This window comes from Bos javanicus, chromosome 5 (genome assembly GCF_032452875.1).
Source record: "Bos javanicus breed banteng chromosome 5, ARS-OSU_banteng_1.0, whole genome shotgun sequence".
In the NCBI taxonomy this organism is placed as follows: Eukaryota; Metazoa; Chordata; class Mammalia; order Artiodactyla; family Bovidae; genus Bos; species Bos javanicus.
In genome coordinates, this window is record NC_083872.1 from 61,486,800 (window position 1) to 61,507,366 (window position 20,567).

A 20,567-nucleotide genomic window follows, 5' to 3' on the forward strand; every position below is an offset into this window, starting at 1 on the left:
GTCTGGCCCTCCACCTGGCGGGAACCAGTAGAGTAGGATCAGATCATTCCATCTAACACAACTGTCTGAGTCACCCCTCCTAGGACCTGAGACTGCCTTGAGGATTCCTTCCATGTGTCCCAGATACCTCAGGTGTTTTGGAATAGAAGAGAGAGAATGAGAAAGTTGAGAACTATAGTTTCAGTGGATGTAGTCTTGTGAATACTTTATAAGAGTTTGGAAACTAATGTATGTGATTTCTTAAATACTGTTCTGAAAGGAGCTTTGCTGAGCATTGCATTACTAAGGGCAGCCTATCATTACCCAGTTCCTAAGGATGGTGCTCCAAACATACAACCTTGAACACAGTGTGAATACATACAGTATTTCTAACACAGTAATGATGTCAAAGAGTTGTTTCACCGTGTTTGCTCTTTATTTTGATATAATTAGTGGAACACTCTCCCAGAATAATCAGCCCTGGAGATCACTGTCGCTTGCCTGACAGGTGCAAGCCACCTAATCATGTGTTCTTTTCACTGGGGTAGACAGCTAACGAGCATAAAGCCTTTTGGATTTTTTTAAAAGTAAACTCCAAGCTTGGCTGACTTTTATAATAACATTTCTGAGCCTTTAATCACTCAGGAGGCCATTTCAATCAAGCCCTTCCCATAATTTTGTACTTAAACCTGTTTTTCCCCCACAAAGAAGTAGATACATTTCTAGAACCATCATATATACATGTCATGCTCATCAGCTTTGTGAGTCTGCCTATCGTCAAGTCTGTTGAAGCTTTATGATGGAAAAACAAAGACGCCAAACAAATTACATTAAAAATTCCAGAAAGGACATGATTAAAATGGTGCACAATGCTGAGTTATCCATGTTTAGTCTGTGTGCCCGTGACAGACTGTGTAAGGTCAAACATTTGATTAGTGCAGAGTGATTTGATGTTTATAGTACATGATGAAGCAAGAGTGCTTCTGGTAGGTCTGTTGTTTCATTCCTTTCAAAGAATAAATCAAACATATCGAAAGTACCTGGTGTATAGCCCATTGACTAGCTTATGTAATTAATCCCATTAGGAATTAGATATTGTGTTTTTTAAAAGAGAAAAGAAAATTAAATGCCTATATTAATATTGATTTCTGTTGCAGTTCATTATTATTATGCTATTGTATGAATAAACGCTATATCTATGTTGACATAGGTATTTACTTTTTATTTTTCTCCACTTAGCTAGTTATTAAATATGAATTATTTTCTAAAATAGTTGTCAGAAGCTCTGAAAGGCACTCAAATATGGAAAAAAATGAATAATTTTTCCTGAATCAATTATTTACCTGATTTTTTGGTGAACTGCCTGACGTAGAGTTAATAATTTTATTTATTGTGCATGTTGGTCATGCTTTTAGTATCCTAGTGCTAATAAATGAGGATTCTGGCTTATCATATCCTTTTATGATAGTCTCTAGACATTTTAAAATAGTTTTCACCCTAGCATTACCTTTCAGTCAAGACATATTTTTTTCTTTTATCAGTAGACAACCAGAAAGGTCAGTGTATTTATTTCTCTTTTTATTTTATTTTGAAGACTTTGCATTGACAGTCTTCAGTTGTGTCTTGAACAGGCTCAGAAGTGGAAGGCAGAGAGTCTTACAGAAACACCAGGCCTTTCTTTACAGTCACTGACATGTTCCCCTTGGTCACCAAACCTTGAGATGCCTTTGGAGGTCAAGATTTAGCAGAAGAATTGCTTTCCAGTTACCACACTGTAATCTTGGGAATAATGAGAATTTAATTTTGAAAATAGTTTACACTCCACTGAAGAAAGTCCTTTTTAGAAGTGAGATATTATCATTATTATTATCTTTCTGGCTAGACTCTACTTTTGTTAACAGCAATCATGCTTTACGTTTTTAAGCTACCTTAAAGAACTAAGTAAATATTTTATGAAATCACCAATTGCAATCTATACATTTATGCTTCTTGAAAACTCCTGATTCAGTGACCAAGTTCTATCAAATGAGCAGGGCCCAGATTAAGCAAGACTAAACTTGCAAACCAGCCATATTCATTTAAAGAGGGAATGAAAGTAATGGATTTTGACCTCTTAGAGCAAAAACTGTGTCTAATTTTTCATAAGGTACTACAAAAAAAAATGTTGTTGAAAAGCAGATAATAAATTGTAACCAAACCCTTAGTATATATATACCAATGAATAAACCAGAAGAAAAGTAGATGTTCTTAGACTCTATGGTGATCTTGAGACTGAAGTGATAGCACTGATATTTCCCCTCTAGATCGTTATTCTTGGATATTCACCAAAGTGGCAGACATTTGTTGAGTCCACTGGGTTTTGAAGCATATTTTTTTTCCACAGAAGAGTCTTCTCTGTGGTAATCGGGAGGTTTTTAAGACCTACATCCATAAAGCAAGCTGAGATGATTCCCAGAGTTTTCCAGTATAGTCACTATTGAATGAAAATTGAATGAATGTCTTAAATATTGAATACATTCATTGCCAGCAATAAAGTGAATGTTTCTCTTTGTTCCCCAGACAGGAGTAACCAATGCTTCTCTATGCTCCGATTTATCACTAAAGACCGTTAGCAGCACATTGTATGGAGACGTGGTGCCACCAGTTGTGGCAACACAAGCTTTAAACAAAGAACTTTGTTTTCAGTGGTACATTCCTCCCCTGGAAAAACCTCCAAAGGAAACAGAACCTATGGTATGTAACATAATTACAAAGCTAAATCTTAGATTTGGATGTAAAATTTAACGGAGCCATTATAAGACTAGAGAATATCCTCTAATCATATACACAGAAATGTCCAGCAATTTAGAATCTATATTGTCTAGTAAAATAACTGTGCAAGTAACTAAGAAATCTTGAGAATGTCTGATTCCTGTTGATCGTTTTCCTTTTTCCTGAACTTAAAAAGAAACTTTTCAGTGTATCACCATTATATGTGACATTTAGTGTTTTCTTATAGTTATCCTTTATCACATTAAGGAGATTTTTTCATACTTCCACTTTGATAGAAAGTTTTATTGTGACTATTTTACTATATCTATTAAGATGACTTTATGACTGATCTCTTTTAATATGGTAGTTGATTTTATATGTTAAATCAACCATGTGCTCCTGAAATTGGCCATGATGTATTAATTTTATTGGATTTGGTTGGCTAATGTTTCCTAATGAATTTTTGCCACTATTTTCAAGAGAAATGGGGCTTCCCTTGTGGTTCAGCTGGTAAAGAATCCACCTGCAATGTGGGAGACCTAGGTTCAATCCCTGGGTTGGGAAGATCCCGTGGAGAAGGGAAAGGCTACCCATTCCAGTATTCTGGCCTGGAGGATTCCATGGACTGTATAGTCCATGGGGTAGCGAAAAGTTGGACACAACTGAGTGACTTTCACTCAAGAGTAATGTTGGGCTATAGTTTTTCCTTTTTGTGCTATCTTTGTCAGATATTTTCTGTATGAGCCTTTTGTTAGGCTCATAAAATTCATTGATAAATAAAATCATGGTTTTCTGTTCAATAGTGAAGTTTGTGTAAGTTTGTGGTGGTGATATAATTGTTAAGTTGTGTCTAACTCTTGCCATCCCATGGACTGTAGCCCACCAGGCTTCTTTGTTTATGGGGATTCTCCAGGCAAGAGTGCTGGAGTGTGTTGCCATTTCCTTCACCAGGGGATCTTCCTTACCTAGGGATCGAACCAGAGACTCTTGCATCTCCTGCGAGGTAGGCAAATTCTTTACCACTGAACTTGGTTCAGTTCAGTCGTTCAGCTGTGTCCAACTCTTTGCTACCCAATGGACTGCAGCATGCCAGGCTTTCCTGTCCATCACCAACTCCCAGACTTGCTCAAACTCATGTCCATCAAGTTGGTGATGTCATCCAACCATCTAATCCTCTGTTGTCCCCATCTCCTCCTGGCTTCAATCTTTCCCAGCATCAGAGTCTTGTCCAATGAGTGAGTTCTTCGCTTCAGGTGGTCAAAGTATTGGAGTTTCAGCTTCAGCATTAGTCCTTCCAATGAATATTCAGGACTGACTTCCTTTAGGATTGACTGGTTGGATCTCCTTGCTGTTCAAGGGACTCTCAAGAGTCTTCTCCAACACCATAGTTCAAAAGTGTCAGTTCTTTGGTGCTCAGCTTTCTTTATAGCCAAACTCATACATCCATACATGACTACTGGAAAAACCATAGTTTTGACTAGATGGACCTTTGTTGGTAAAGTAATGTCTCTGCTTTTTAATATGCTGTCTATGTGGGTCATAGCTTTTCTTCCAAGGAGCAAGCATCTTTTAATTTCATGGCTGAAGTCACCATCTGATTTTAGAGCCCCCCAAAATAAAGTCTGTCACTGTTTCCATTGTTTCCCCATCTATTTGCCATGAAGTGATGGAGCCAGATGCCATGATCTTAGTTTTTTGAATGTTGAGTTTTAAACCAACTTTTTCACTCTCCTCTTTCACTTTTATCAAGTGGCTCTTTAGTTCTTCGCTTTCTGCCATAAAAGTGGTGTCATCTGCATATCTGAAGTTATTGATATTTATCCTAGCAATCTCGATTCCAGCTTGTGCTTCATCCAGCCAGGCATTTCTCATGATGAACTCTGGATATAAGTTAAATAAGCAGGGTGACAATAACAGCCTTGACGTATTCCTTTCCCAGTTTGGAACCAGTCTGTTGTTCCATGTCCGACTCTAACTGTTGTTTCTTGACCTGCATACAGCTTTCTCAGAAGGCAGGTAAGGTGGTCTTGTATTCCCATTTCTTTTTTTTTTTTTTTAACCATTTATCATTTATTTATTATTATTATTTTTTACTTTACAATATTGTATTGGTTTTGCCATACATCAACATGAATCTTCCACGGGTGTACACGTGTTTCTCATCCTGAACCCCCTCCCACCTCCCTCCCCGTACCATCCCTCTAGGTCATCCCAGTGCACCAGCTCCAAGCATCCTGTATCCTGCATTGAACCTGGACTGGCGATTCATTTCATATATGATACTATACATGTTTCAATGCCATTCTCCCAAATCATCCCACCCTCTCCCTCTCCCACAGAGTCCAAAAGACTGTTCTATACATCTGTGTCTCTTTTGCTGTCTCACATACAGGGTTATCGTTACCATCTTTCTAAATTCCATATGTATGTGTTAGTATACTGTATTGGTGTTTTTCTTTCTGGCTTACTTCACTCTGTATAATAGGCTCCAGTTTCATCCACCTCATTAGAACTGATTCAAATGAATTCTTTTTAATGGCTGAGTAATACTCCATTGTGTATACACAATGTATACCACAATGTATACCACAGCTTTCTTGTCCATTCATCTGCTGATGGACATCTAGGTTGCTTCCATGTCCTGGCTATTATAAACAGTGCTGCGATGAACATTGGGGTACATGTGTCTCTTTCAATTCTGGTTTCCTCGGTGTATATGCCCAGCAGTGGGATTGCTGGGTCATAAGGCAGTTCTATTTCCAGTTTTTTAAGGAATCTCCACACTGTTCTCCATAGTGGCTGTACTAGTTTGCATTCCCACCAACAGTGTAAGAGGGTTCCCTTTTCTCCACACCCTCTCCAGCATTTATTGCTTGTAGACTTTTGGATTGCAACCATTCTGTCTGGCATGAAATGGTACCTCATAGTGGTTTTGATTTGCATTTCTCTGATAATGAGTGATGTTGAGCATCTTTTCATGTGTTTGTTATACAAGCCACTCCTGCAGCTCAATTGCAGAAAAATAAACGACCCAATCAAAAAACGGGCCAAAGAACTAAATAGACATCTCTCCCATTTCTTTAAGAATTTTCCACAGTTTGTTGCAATCCACACAGTCCAGGGTTGTAAGTTTGGAGTAACCCTTTTTCTCAGATACTTGCTAAGAGTTTATCAGAGTAAAGCATTTATGTTTTTGTTGTGAGGCAATATAAGACTAGTGATGTAAGTCTCCATAGTTAGAGGCAGTCTTTAAGCAATAGTACTAACAACGTGCTGGTTTTCAGAGCTGGTATCAGTTCTGGTTGGGCTAATATCTGTTCTAATGGTAAGTGCATGTGTCAAAACAAGTTTTAAGTATTTTAACTGTCACCCCTGTGACATTGGGGTTTTCTATTTCTTCTTGACTCAGTTTTGTCTAAAGTTTCTTTTTCTAGGAAATTTTCCATTTTATTTAAAATTTGTCTCATCTTTTTGGATAAGGCAATGGCTACCCACTCCAGTATTTGTGCCTGGAGAATCCCATGGACAGAGGAGTCTGGTGGGCTACCATCCATGGAGTTACAAAGAGTCAGACACGACTGAGTGACTAAGCACTCATGCTCATCTTTTTAACCAATCTGTGTATTTGTAGCTGAAGTGCCCCTTTTGAAACTTTATATATTGCTTATCGGTGCATTTTTTCTTGGTTATTGTCACCAGAGATTTCTCATTAATCAATTTTATTTCATTAATCCTACATATCTTTCCTCTACTGTTTTTTTTTTTTGTAATGTGTGTATGTGTTTTCTTTTCCTAACTGACTTCTTGACATAGATGTTTAGCTCAATATTTAGTCCTTTCTTTCTTAATCTATGCATTTAAGGCTATCAGTTTCTCTCTAAATTTTGTTTTGGCTTCATCCTACAAATTTTTATTATAGTATTGTCATCATCTTTCAGTTAAAAAATAACTTTTTAAATTTCCAATATGATTTCTTCTTTGACTTAACAAGTCATTTCAACATGTTTCTGAAATTACAACTTATATGAAGTTTTTCTAGTTATCTTTTGTTATTTATTCCTAGATTATTTTGTTCTGTGTTAATTAAAAATATTCTATATGATTGACATTTGTTGAAACTTGCTTTTTCACCAGGAAATGTTTATTGTGTAAATATTCCATTGCTCTTAAAAAGAATGTGCTCTCCTCAGTTGTTGAGGCAGTGTTGATATATGTGCAATAGGCCAGTTTGTGTAGTCTTATCCAGGTACTCTGTATCGTTACTGACTTTTCTATTTTTGTTTGGCTTCTTATTTTTTTAAATCAAGAACTGTTGACCCTTGAACAACATAGGAGTCAGGGTGCTGCTGGCCTTCCACACAGATGAAAAATCTATGTGTAACTTTACAGTTGGCTTTCCACATCCACATTTGTGGATTCAGCCACCTATGGATTGTGTATAATAGTATAATAGTACATGTTTATTGAAAAGAATCCTCATAAAGTAGGACCTGTACAATTCAAACCTATGTGTTCAAGAGATTTTACCATTTAATTCTGTCACCGAGATTGTTGTTCCTTGGTTTTTTCGTGTAGTTCTGTCAAATTTTGCTTTATGTAATCAGAGGCTTTGTTCTTAGGTACGATCAGGTTGACAAGCATTGTGACTTCTTGGCGATTTCAGTATTTTGTCGTTTTGAAGTGACTTCTGACCTTTTCATAAGAATACTTTTTCCCTCATAAAGTCTGCCTTGTCTGATATTACTAAAGGAAAATGACTTTCTCATGATTATTATTTTCACAGTATTTCTTTTTCCAGCCTTTTGCTTTCAGCCCTTTTGTGTCCTTGTGTTTTAGTTGTATTTTTAAATAAGAATAAATGCTTGGATATCTTAAAATGCAGTCTGATAACATTGTATTTTGACTAGCAAAGGTAATTCAGTCACAGTTAATATAAATGCTACTCTATTTGTTTTGAAATCTACCATATTATTTTAAACTATGACTTCTCTCAGTTTTCTGTCTTTCTCTCATTTTGGGATTGATTGTTTTTCTCATGCATTTTTACTCTCTGAATTTTGAAATTATGCACGCTTTTGCTGTGCTTTTAGTGGTTACCCCTCAGGACAACATACATACTTATCAATTTTAAAGTCAATGAATAATGTCTTTATTCCTGTAATGACTTATATTATTGTACATTTTCTTTTTAGTAACCAAGATAATATTATTTTTATTTTATACAGGAGTTATTTTCCTTTAGAATTTTATATATATTCAACATTTGCTTTGCTTTCTATTCCCTCTTGCATTTTAGACTTTCCATTTAGGATCACTTCTTTCTGTTGAAGTATATATTTTGAAATTTCTTTTGGTGAGCATCTTCTGGAGGCAAACACTCTCAATTTTTGTTTGCCTGACAAATGTCATTGTTTTACATTATCTAGGAAGTAAATTTTTATGGAGTAGAGAATTCAAGCTTGGAAATTATTCTCTTTTAGTACATTGAAAATGTTACTCATTTCCAGTGTTGCTCTTAAGAGTCAAATTGCTGTTGCTTTAAAAAATATTCTGACTTCTTTGATGAACCACTTTGGAGGCTGTCTTTGCACAGTTTTACTAGGAATGGTCTTCTTTTTATTTATTTTGCTTTCATTAGTGCAGTGGTAAGAACATAGGTTCTAGAGCCCTCAGAATGGGGCAGATCAAACTCCTGTTTTGAATCCCAGTTCTGTTATTATACTTAGTAATTTTGTGACCTTTGGTAGATAAGTTTTCTGTATCATGAGTACCCCAGAGATAATTGTGTAAACGTGTTAGTCACTCAGTTGTGTCTAACTCTTTGCAATCCCATTGACTGTAGACTGCAGGCTCCTCTGTCCGTGGAATTCTCTGGGTGAGAACACTGGAGTGTGTTGCCATTCCTTCTCCAGGGGATCTTCCTGACCCAGGAATCGAGCCTGTGTCTCTTATATCTCCTGCATTGGCAGGCGAGTTCTTTACTGTCTGAGCTACCAGGAAAGCCCTAATTGTGTAAATGTAACCTAACTTATATGCAGAGTACATCATGAGAAATGCTGGGCTGGAAGAAGCACAAACTGGAATCAAGATTTCCGGGACAAATATCAATAACCTCAGATATGCAGATGACACTACCCTTATGGCAGAAAGTGAAGAGGAACTAAAAAAAAAAAAGGAAAGTGAAAGAGGAGAGGAGAATGAAAACGTTGGCTTAAAGCTCAACATTCAGAAAACTAAGATCATGGCATCTGGTGCCATCACTTCATGGGAAATAGATGGGGAAACAGTGGAAACAGTGTCAGACTTTATTTTTGGGGCTCCAAAATCACTGCAGATGGTAATTGCAGCCATGAAATTAAAAGACGCTTACTCCTTGGAAGGAAAGTTATGACCAACCTAGATAGCATATTAAAAAGCAGAGACATTACTTTGCCAACAAAGGTCCGTCTAGTCAAGGCTATGGTTTTTCCAGTGATCATGTATGGATGTGAGAGTTAGACTGTGAAGAAAGCTGAGCACTGAAGAACTGATGCTTTTGAACTGTGGTGTTGGAGAAGACTCTTGAGAGTCCCTTGGACTGGAAGGAGATCCAACCAGTCCATTCTACAGGAGATCAGTCGTGGGTGTTCATTGGAAGGACTGATGCTGAAGCTGAAACTCCAATACTTTGGCTACCTTATGCAAAGAGTGGACTCATTGAAAAAGACTCTGATGCTGGGAGGGATTGGGGGCAGGAGGAGAAGGGGACAACATAGGATGAGATGGCTGGATGGCATCACCGACTTGATGGACATGAGTTTGTGTAAACTCTGGGAGTTGGTGATAGACAGGGAGGCCTGGCATGCTGTGATTCATGGGGTCGCAAAGAGTTGGACACAACTGAGCAACTGAGCTGAATTGAACCTAAATAGTAGTTGTTATTTATTATTATGTAATTTTAACAGTATTACACTATTTTAAAGTTTAATAACTTCAAATATATATATGATACACTCGGTAAGCATCATTTTTAAAGCACCTTTTAAAAGACATACAGATGGCTAACAAACACGTGAAAAGATGCTCAACATCACTCATTATCAGAGAAATGCAAATCAAAACCACTATGAGGTACCATTTCATGCCAGTCAGAATGGCTGCAATCCTAAAGTCTACAAGCAATAAATGCTGGAGAGGGTGTGGAGAAAAGGGAACCCTCTTACACTGTTGGTGGGAATGCAAACTAGTACAGCCACTATGGAGAACAGTGTGGAGATTCCTTAAAAAACTGGAAATAGAACTGCCTTATGACCCAGCAATCCCACTGCTGGGCATATACACCGAGGAAACCAGAATTGAAAGAGACACATGTACCCCAATGTTTATCACAGCACTGTTTATAATAGCCAGGACATGGAAGCAACCTAGATGTCCATCAGCAGATGAATGGACAAGAAAGCTGTGGTACATATACACAATGGAGTATTACTCAGCCATTAAAAAGAATGCATTTGAATCAGTTCTAATGAGGTGGATGAAACTGGAGCCTATTATACAGAGTGAAGTAAGCCAGAAAGAAAAACACCAATACAGTATACTAACACATATATATGGAATTTAGAAAGATGGTAACAATAACCCTGTATACGAGACAACAAGAGAGACACTGATGTATAGAACAGTCTTTTGGACTCTGTGGGAGAGGGAGAGGGTGGGATGATTTGGAAGAATGGCATTGAAATACGTATAATATCATATATGAAACGAGTCGCCAGTCCAGGTTTGATGCATGATACTGGATGCTTGGGGCTGGTGCACTGGGACGACCCAGAAGGGTGGTATGGGGAGGGAGGAGGGAGGAGGGTTCAGGATGGGGAACACATGTATACCTGTGGCAGATTCATTTCGATATTTGGCAAAACCAATACAATATTGTAAAGTTTAAAAATAAAATAAAAAAAAAAGAGGAGAGAGTTGCAACAGAAAAGGAAAAAAAGTTAAAAAAATAAAGTGTACCAGCAATATTTCCCTAGAGATACTTCAGGTGCCAATGTTGTACAGAAAAGAGAGTAAAATCTGAGTAACCAGCAAAACCAAAGTGTATAGTAAATGGGAGAAAAAACTTAATTCCTCTCTGAATGCTGTTTAAAAATTTGTATCACAAGCATAACTCATTTTAATGTTTATTATCTTTAATTCTATATCTTTATCCATGTCTAGTTCTTACATGTGTATAGATGTTTGCAATAGGGCTAACTGGGGAGCAGGAGGAGAGGTGGGCAAGAATTTGGGAGCAGTTCAGTATCAGCGCCTGAACTCTTTGGAGACGGAACACTGAGTCCAGTTCTGGGAGAGTCTTGAAGACGGGTCAAGCTTTGAAAAATGGGACAGTTGGTCACTATCACCTTTTGCAGAGGAACCTTCCACTATAGCAATCCTTTGATTTCTGCTGTCTCTAAGAAGGGCCTCGGGCTCTTTCCCATGAAACATTTCCTGTATATTTTTGCCTTGTTCAGCACTTTTTATCTTTTTTTGTTTTGCCTCCTGCAGTGGACTGCTCCTGCACCTCCCAGCTCTTGAGTGCTGTCCCCTCTAGCGGTGCCTCTGGTAGCTTCTGCTGCTCCTTGACTCATGTGACCTGTGTCAGATGGTAAAACCTCCAGAGCCCACCCTTTCTTTACTCTCAAGCACAGCTTCTCCCAACAGCCCCTCCATTCTGCGCCTCTAGGCTGGCAACCTAGGGCTAACTCCGGGTCTGTTATATATCCCTCCTACCCATACAAAAAAGAGAAACTTTAACACCTAACTTCCCAGAAACATTGAAAGCTGTTTATCGTATTTTGAAAGTACTTGCCTTCCCACCCTTTCCATGTTCAATCCTTGCCAGATATTCCACATGCATTTTAAAATAAAAAATCTGTGGTCTCTTTTGGGGGAATTTAGTGCAGTAGTTTTCAAATCACCGTTCCAAGAATCCTCATGGGTCATAGAGTCAATATAGTGAGTGGGTCACAAGTGGTATTTTTTTTTTTTAAGAAATTAAATATAAGAAGGCAGTATCAGAATGCACCACATACAGTAAGTGGAAGTGTTTTCTGAAACATTTGTTTCAGGATAGATTCTGTTAAAAAGAGCATTTCTAGATTGACGTTCAGCATTCTGAAGAATTTGTTTACTGGCTGACAAGAGAACAAACAGAGTGATAAAAGAGGATTTCCATTCAGAAAGGGTTTGGAAACAGAAGGATGGCATGGTTGGGAAACAGATTGTTTACCCCAACAGTTAGTTTTAAAAAATGAGGAACAAAGCATAAAGTTCATTTCACAAAGCCATAGAAATATCACATCCCTATCAGTCTAGGGCAGGATGATCTGGGGGAGTTAATGCTAAGACTGCATCTGTGGCTGATAATTAGAATAACAAGGTTTTATGCATCAACAATAACATCTGACAATTAGCATGGACCCATGAACTGGTGTCAGACAGAGATTAGAAGTGGAGCACCAACTAACAAATTCTAATTTAAACAGGTTGCTTGAGTAATTTTCGTAAGCCACAAGCAAAGACACAGAACACACAGTTTTCCTATCTTAGTTCAGGGACATTTTTTTCCACCTTTGACAATAAGTATGTATGTATTGGGTCATGATAAAAGATGCAGTGGCTGCCATAATTCTCAGCTACACAATCAGGAAATGCTGATTTAGGAGAGCTAGATGTTCTCAAACCTAAGAGTCTATTTTTTCAGAAGATAACACTGAAATTTTTTTGATGATTTAAATATTATTTGTGAACATTCATCTATTCATTATCTTAGACCTTCAGTGTAGAGTTTAACGTTGGAAAAACTGGGTGAAGCTCATGAAACCCCACAAGATGATACAGGTATTCTACTTCATTAACTTCACAACAACTCTATGGGATAGGTACAATTGTCCCTCAGTATCCACAGGGGATTGGTTCAGAAGCCCCTCAGATATCCACCAAAATCCAGAGATGCCCGGTCCCTTATATAAAATGGCAGGCGTGTGTGCTAAGTAGCTTCAGTCGTGCCTGACTCTTTGCAACACTATGGACTGTACCCCACCAGGCTCCTCTGTCCCTGGGATTCTGCAGACAAGAATACTGGAGTGGGTTGCCATGCCCTTTTCCAGGAGATCTTCCCAACCCAGGGATTGAACCCACACTTCTTATGTCTCCTGAATTGGCAAGCAGGTTCTTTACCACTGGTAACACCTGGGAAGCCCCATAAAATGGCATAGCATTTGCACATACACTCTGCACATCTTATGTATACTTTAAATCATCTCCCCATTACTTATAAAACCTAATATGATGTAAATGTTATGTAGGTAGTTGCCGGAACATGGCAAATTCAAATGCTGGTTTTTGAAACTTCCTGAATTTTTAAAAATATTTTTGATTCCCAAGTTGTTGGATCCATGGATGCAGAAACCCTAGATTATAAATTATACTATCCTATTTAACAGAATTATCTTTAGTAGAATATAATAGAACCACACATGTTATTCATTGAAACTTCTTTACAAGCAAAGCATCTTTTGAACCATTTCAGTGTCTCCTAAGGACAATTACTGAAGAGACTGCTAGAGCTTATGATTCTAATGAACCTCCCAGACACTGGCATTAAAAAGCGTTGTAAGAATGGCTGATTTAGAAAGAAGACTACAGCTTAGCCTTAAGGAAATATAACCATGACCAAAGGTTTGATGGTCCAAATTTGTCTCAAAATTACACTTTAGGGCCTTTAGCTTTAAAGCACCTCATATTCTTGCTATTTTTAGCATACAGGGTAACCAGTAGAATGCTTTAGCTCACAAGCCAGCCTATTTGAGGTTCAGAATGAGACTGGAGTTATGTTTATAACTTGATAAGGCTCAAGGAATGCAACCCAGAGCAAGCAGGGCAGGGGAGGGGCAATAAAGCTTCCATAGCTGGCCCTTCCTTTTGGCCTGAGACCTAAGTTGGAGGGATGCAAACGACTGCAGGGGCTATTGCGTTGAAGGCACAGCCCAAGGCATGTTCTTCAGAGGCCACGGAAGTGGTAGGCAGACAAGCATGATCAAGTTAAAGAAGTCTGATCAGGCAAAGCTTGCCAGACTCCATCTGGCAAGTGAAAACACAGATTTGTACAGAGCTAAAATAGTTCTTGGAGATAAGTTTATTCAGAAGCCCAACAAGTCTGGGAACAAGAAATACAGAGCTAGTGCTCTTTTCTGGAGGCTTTTGTACCCCTAAGAAGAGCAAGACACTATTTCAGGGTCCCAAACAAACAGGCTATGCATTCAACACAAGCTGAGGCCTAGCTGGATGGTAAAGGATGAGTTAAGATTCCTGGGAAAACTAACAAGTCTTAATAAAAGCAGAAGCTCAATGTTATTAACTTGGATGTTAGGAGTGCTATAACTAAGATCATACAGATGCCCAGGACCTCCCCTGAGGTCTTCTAGATTCTGGGACTTGTTGCCTAAGTGATTAACTAGAGTTGGTCCTGCATATGGGGCCCAAGATTACCTCCAGCTTCTGGGAACTGGGGAAGACAAAAGCTGGATATGTGAGGCAGGAACTGGCATCTGAGAGTCCCTGGCCCTTGCAGAGTGTGGTCAGGAACCAATACCACCAGCACCCCTGGAAGCTCATTAGAAATGCAGAATCTTGAATCTCACTTTAGACTCACTGAATCAGAGTATGCATTTTACTTGCACATTCCAAAATGTATGCACTTTCAAGTTTGAGAAACACTGGTCTAGGCTGGTGATACCAATGCACTTATACTCTAAAGATGACTCTCCAAGAAGTATTCTATTGCCAATTCATATAGTGGGCTCCACTGGTAACCTCTGATTTCTTTTGGTCCCACCCAAGTCACATGTCAGAACTGAAAGGAAACTAGAATACCTAAGCAACACTCTCGTTTTACACATGAGAAACAAAGTTCCATAGGGGTCAAATAACCAATGTGACAACTCGTAAGTGACAAATATAAGAATGCAAACCTAGGTCTTTTCATTTTAAATATTAATTTCTATATAAAATGTGTATAACTAATTGCTAACTAATTAATAACACATTTATTGAGTGCATACTGTGTGCCAAGCATTTTGTTGGGCGATTAAGATATCAAGATGAGGAAATTACAAATCAGCTTGATCTAATGGAAGTGGAAAGTAGATTCTTCTTTCATTGTTCCTGGGCTGTAAGGACAAGACAGTTTTTTTTTAAAGTGATATTTGTTTTTAAAAATTATTATTATATTAGTTTCAGCATAATGATTTCATATTTTTATACATCATGAAATAATCACCATGAAAAGTCTAGTTACCATCTGTCACCATACAAAGTTGTTACAATATGATGGACTATATTTCCTATGTTGTATATTATATCCCTGTGACTTATTTATTTTGTAACTGAAAGTTTGTAGCTGTTAATCTCCCTCAACTATTTCACTCATCCCCCAACCCCCCTCCCCTATGATGACCAAAAGTTTATTCTCTGTATCTATGAATCTATTTCTGTTTTGTTATGTTTCATCATGTTTTTTAGATTCCACATATAAAGGAAATCTTGTCATATTTGTCTTTCTCCATCTGACTCATTTCACTTAGCATAATACCCTCTAGGTCTATCCATGTTGTCCCAAATGGCAAGATCTCAGTATTTTTATGGCTGAGAAATACATAATTTTCATTGGCATATATATAATTTTGAATTAGTGTTTTTTGCAGAGGTGGGATTGTTGGATGCTATGGTAGATCTGTCTTTCAGTTCATTTCAGTTCAGTCGCTCAGTCGTGTCTGACTCTTTGCGACCCCATGAATTGCAGCATGCCAGGCCTCCCTGTCCTTCATCAATTCCCGGAGTCTACTCCAACTCATGTCCATCGAGTCAGTGATGCCATCCAGCCATCTCATCCTCTGTCGTCCCCTTCTCCTCCTGCCCCCAATCCCTCCCAGCATCAGAGTCTTTTCCAATGAGTCAACTTATCTTTAATTAAAAAAAATTGTTTTCTATAGTGGCTGTACCAGTTTACATTTCTACCAGCAGTGCTTCAGTGTTCCCTTTTCTCCACATCTTCATCAACACTTGTTACTTGTTGTCTTTTTTATAGTAGCTGCCCTTTTAGGTGTGAGGTGATATCTCTCTGTGGATTTGATTTGCATTTCCCTAAAAATTTTTGATGCTGAGCAGTTTTTCACGTGCCTGTTGACCGTCAGTGTGTCTTCTTTGAAAACATGTCTGAGATCCTCTCAGATGTCCAGTTTTTAACCAGGTTTCTAATTTGTTGTGTTTTTTTGAGGTTGAGTAGCCTGAGTTCTTTGGATAGTTTGAATACTAATGTCTTACCAGATATATAATTTGCCAGATTCAAAAAAATATTGCTAAGGCCAATATCAAAGAGCATATTACCTATGTTTTCTTCTAGAAGTTTTATGGTTTCAGGTCTTACATTTAAGTCTTTAATCCACTTGAGTTTGAGTTTATTTGTATATATAGTGTGAGAGTAGTCCAGTTTAATTCTTTTGCATGTAGTTGTCCAGTTTTCTGAACACCATTTATTGAAGAAGTAGTCTTTTTCCCATTGTATATACTTGCCTTCTGTTGTAGAATGATTAACCATATAAGTGTGGGTTTATTTCTGGGCTCTCTATTCTGTTCCATTGATCTATATGTCTGTTTTTGTGCCAGTACCATTCTATTTTGATTGATATAGCTTTGTAGTAGGATTTGAAATCAGGGCGCATGATATCTCCAGCTTTGTTCTTATTTATCAAGATTCAGTTCAGTTCAGTTGCTCAATCATGTCCATCTCTGCAATCCCATGGACTGCAGCACGCCAGGCTTCCCTGTGCATCACCAACTCCCAAAGGCTACTCAAACTCATGTCCATTGTGTTGGTGATGCTATCTACCCATCTCATCCTCTGTCACCCACCTCTCCTCCCGCCTTCAATCTTTCCCAGCATCAGGGTCTTTTCCACTGAGTCAGTTCTTCACATCAGGTGGCCAGAGTATTGGAGTTTCAGCTTCAGCATCAGTCCTTTCAATGAATATTCAGGACTGATTTCCTTTAGGATTGACTGGTTGGATCTCCTTGCAGTCCAAGGGACTCTCAAGAGTCTTCTCCAATACCACAGTTCAAAAGCATCAATTCTTCAGCGCTCAGCTTTCTTTATAGTCCAACTCTCACATCCATACATGACTACTAGAAAAACTATAGCTTTGACTAGACAGATGTTGGTAAAGTTATGTCTCTGCTTTTTAATATGCTGTCTAGGTTGGTCATAACTCTTCTTCCAAGGAGCAAGGGTCTTAATTTCATGGCTGCAGTCACCATCTGCAGTGATTTTGGAGCCCCCCAAAAATAAAATCTCTCACAGTTTCCATTGTTTCCCCATTTGTCCTAGTTCTGTAAAAAATTCCATTGGTATTTCAATAGAGATTACATTGAATCTGTAGGTTGTCTTGGGAAATATGGTCATTTTAACAGTTTTAATTCTTCCAGTTCATGAACACAGTATATCTCTCCATTTGTTTATGTTGTTTTCAGTTTCTTTTTATCGATGTCTTATAGTTTTCTGAGTACAGGTCTTTCTTTTACCTCCTTGGTTAGATCTATTCCTAGGTATTTTATTCTTTTTGATGAAATTGTAAATGGGATTCTTTGCTCCTTCTGATAGTTCATTGTTAGTGTATAGAGATGCAACATATTTCTGGATATTAATTTTGTATTCTGAAACTTCATCGAACTTCATTTATATTAGTTCTAATAGTTTTTCTTGTGGTGTCTTTAGGATTTCTATATATAGTATCATGTCATCTTCAGACAGTGACAATTTTACTTTTTTCTCTAAAATTTGGATACCATTTATTTTTTTTTCTTGTCTGATTGCTGTACCTAGGACTTCAAACACTATATTAAATAAAAGTGGTCATAGTGGGCATTCTTGTCTTATTCCTGAACTTAGAGGAAAAGCATGATGTTACTTGTAAGTTTGTCATATATGGCCTTTATTATATTGTTGAGGTATGTTCTCTTTTATGCTCATGCTGTTGAAATTTTTTTTCATCATAAATGGATGTTGAATTTGTCAAAAACTTTTTGCGCATCTATTGAGATAATCATGTAATTTTTATTCTTCAATTTGTTAATGTGGTGCATCACATTGATTGATTTGCAAATACTGAGTCATCTTGCATCCCTGAGATAAATCTCAGTTGATCATGATGTACATACAAGACAATTTTAAATATAGTATCCCTCAGTGTTTGTAAAAAATCACATCACTTTTTTTTCATTGAAAAAGTCTTTTCAGAAGTGATTAAGGAAGCATTGGAAAATTTTTCATGGGTGTATTACCTCCTGAAGAATCCAGTCCTGGATATGCAAGGTGATATAATTTATCCCTGAGGGTAAAGACAAGTTGGGAATAGAACTAAACACTGTTCTCAACTGAAAACTAAGTGGATTAGATGAGAACAGGCTGCGGGATCAGATGGGAAGCTGGTTTGGGATTAGCAGCAGATCTAAGAGAATATGGGAAGTGAGGTATCCAGGTCAGGTTAAGGAGCCAGGGATGATCATGGTGCTACAAATGACAACAATAATGCTCTAAATACCACTTAAAGCAATTCACATTGACTCAGTCCTCACGTTGATCCGTTGGATGAAGATTACCATATCTTCTACTTTACAAATGAGAACACAGAGGCATAATGTTTTAATAATTTTCGCAAGATCACACAGCCAGTAAGTGGTGGAGGCAAACCCAGGCACCCTGGCTCCAGAGCTCAGGTTCACAACAACTCTGAGTTTAGTGCTTTATTATTTAATTACAGCCCTATTTTATTCAAGTTAATTTTGACTTCAGGCTTTTATACTTTGAATCCAATTATCTATGCCAGGCTTCAGTTAAGTTCAGTTAAAGAAGTCTTTAAATTGTGTTGCAAAACCATTGACAAGTATCAGTTTTAGGAGGGAGAGTGTCATTTCCATAATCAGGGGTTAAATATAAAGCATGGCTTCTATTTAAAATTTCCAACTAACATGCTTTGGGGAATTTGACTAGTTCTTAGCAGATTAATGGAAATTTCAGAAATATAAAGATGTTAACGTGTAGCAGGGATATGACTGAGTTGCTTGCTGTGCACCTGAAACTCTCACAGCACTGTTGTTCAGCCATACTCTAACATAAAATAAAAGTTAAAGGAGATGCTGTAAACACTGCTAAAGAAGTACAAGATATCACTCCTGTCCTCAGAGATTGTATGTGCTAGCCTGGGAGTCAAGGTTAACAAACACAGGCTGAGAGCAAACACCACTAAGCACTGGGAGATCTTGAGCTACTCTCTCTGGGATTCATTTCATTTTCTTTTCAGAAACGTTTCATTAAATTTTCCAAAGTTTGAAAAGTCAAATATTTTTAATGAGTAAAAAAAGAACAGTTCTCTGTCTAGCTCTCCTTCTCCCTGAATCTCTCTCCTCAGATGTAATTGCTTCACTCTTTCAACTGTTTTTGTTTGGTTGTTTTGCTTTCACCCATTTAACTAAATTATGTGCTCAGGTGATGATTTCTCAAGTGATCAGCCTTACACACTCTTCTTCTCTGCACATTCTCCTAACTGAGTCCTATCACAATTCTTAAAGCATAGTCAGTGTTTACATTATGACTATGTAAATGTCACTCACTGCTGAGCCAAATAAGGTACTATTTCCTTTCTTCTTTCCTGCAGGAAAAAAAAAAAAAAAAACCTGCCTCACTTTTGTTTCACTTAGTATTCTCTGTATTTTAGAATCTCTTATTCTTCCTAAGGTTTCAAATAACTATACAGTTCTCCATGTGGACAAACTCATGAGCTTGTCTCTTAGTTCCTTTTTTCTTTCCTTCAGAGACATGCTTCAAACTGGACCAATTACTTTCATGGCTCAAATATCATCTTCAGAGCCCATTATCCATCCTCCTAATAATTCCTTCCTCTCTGAGTTGGATTCCCTTGCTCCCATGTTTCTCTCTGACTTGGCTTGCTCTCTCATGTTAAATGAACACATGTTCCATATTCCCGAGAAAGAATGTGCTGGAGGTTCTGGTAATTCCGAGCTCACCAGACTCCACAGATTGCATCCATGGAAGGCTCTAGTAAAGAATAAAGCATGGCAGGAAGAAGAAAGCACAGATAGCCATTAGAGAGACTCAGGTACCCAGGAGGAGCTGCCTGGTCTCCTGGTCTCTGGGACACATGCTATCTATGGGTCATGAACCACTGAAATATGGTGAGATATGTTGGTTTCAAGAAAGCTGCTATCTTACTTGGGAGGATTCTTTCATGTCTCTGATCATGTAGTCAAAACCAGACTGTGGGGCTAGACTCAATGAGAGAAGTGATGATAAAAATAGACTCCAGATATAAGTAATCAACATGTGTATTTTCTCAAAAAAAAAAAAAAATAGTGCTGGTAAGCTGGCACAGGCAGCCTCCTGGTGTGTTTCACACCCCAAAAAAGAGCTGTGTTAATTACTTGCTAGTACATTCCATTCAGCTTTGGTCAAGGAACAGTTCCATTATTTCAGTCCTCTGAGATGGTTACCAAGGTGGCAATGGATTGAGATTATTCCTGCACTTACATAGGAAGTAAAGAGACCTTGTATACCTGACAAAAGGTCATCATTTTAATACTTAATTCACTGTTGTCTCAGCATAGAATTCTAGGTTGAAAATTATTTTCCCTCAAAATGTAGGAGGCACTCACTGTTCACTGCCTCTGGGAATTCTGCTTTGCTGTTGAGAGTTCTGTTCCCATTCTGATTCCTAGTTCTTTATTTGTGACGTCTTTCCTCT

At 37.9% G+C, this 20,567-nt stretch overlaps 1 protein-coding gene across 10 annotated transcripts in view; it reads left to right on the forward strand.

Moving 5' to 3' along the window:
- The window catches only part of CFAP54 (cilia and flagella associated protein 54), a 300,763-nt gene that overhangs the window by 242,730 nt on the left and 37,466 nt on the right, over positions 1 to 20,567 (forward strand). For 7 of the 10 annotated variants that reach the window (XM_061416971.1, XM_061416973.1, XM_061416970.1 and 4 more), the window contains one exon: positions 2,539 to 2,712. The exons of 2 other annotated variants lie outside the window; for them this stretch is intronic. In XM_061416971.1, the coding sequence (XP_061272955.1) occupies positions 2,539 to 2,712 (174 nt within the window). Of the gene's footprint in view, positions 1 to 2,538; positions 2,713 to 11,259; positions 11,692 to 20,567 lie in introns of those variants that run through there. One more of the 10 variants, XM_061416975.1, reaches the window with a different exon arrangement.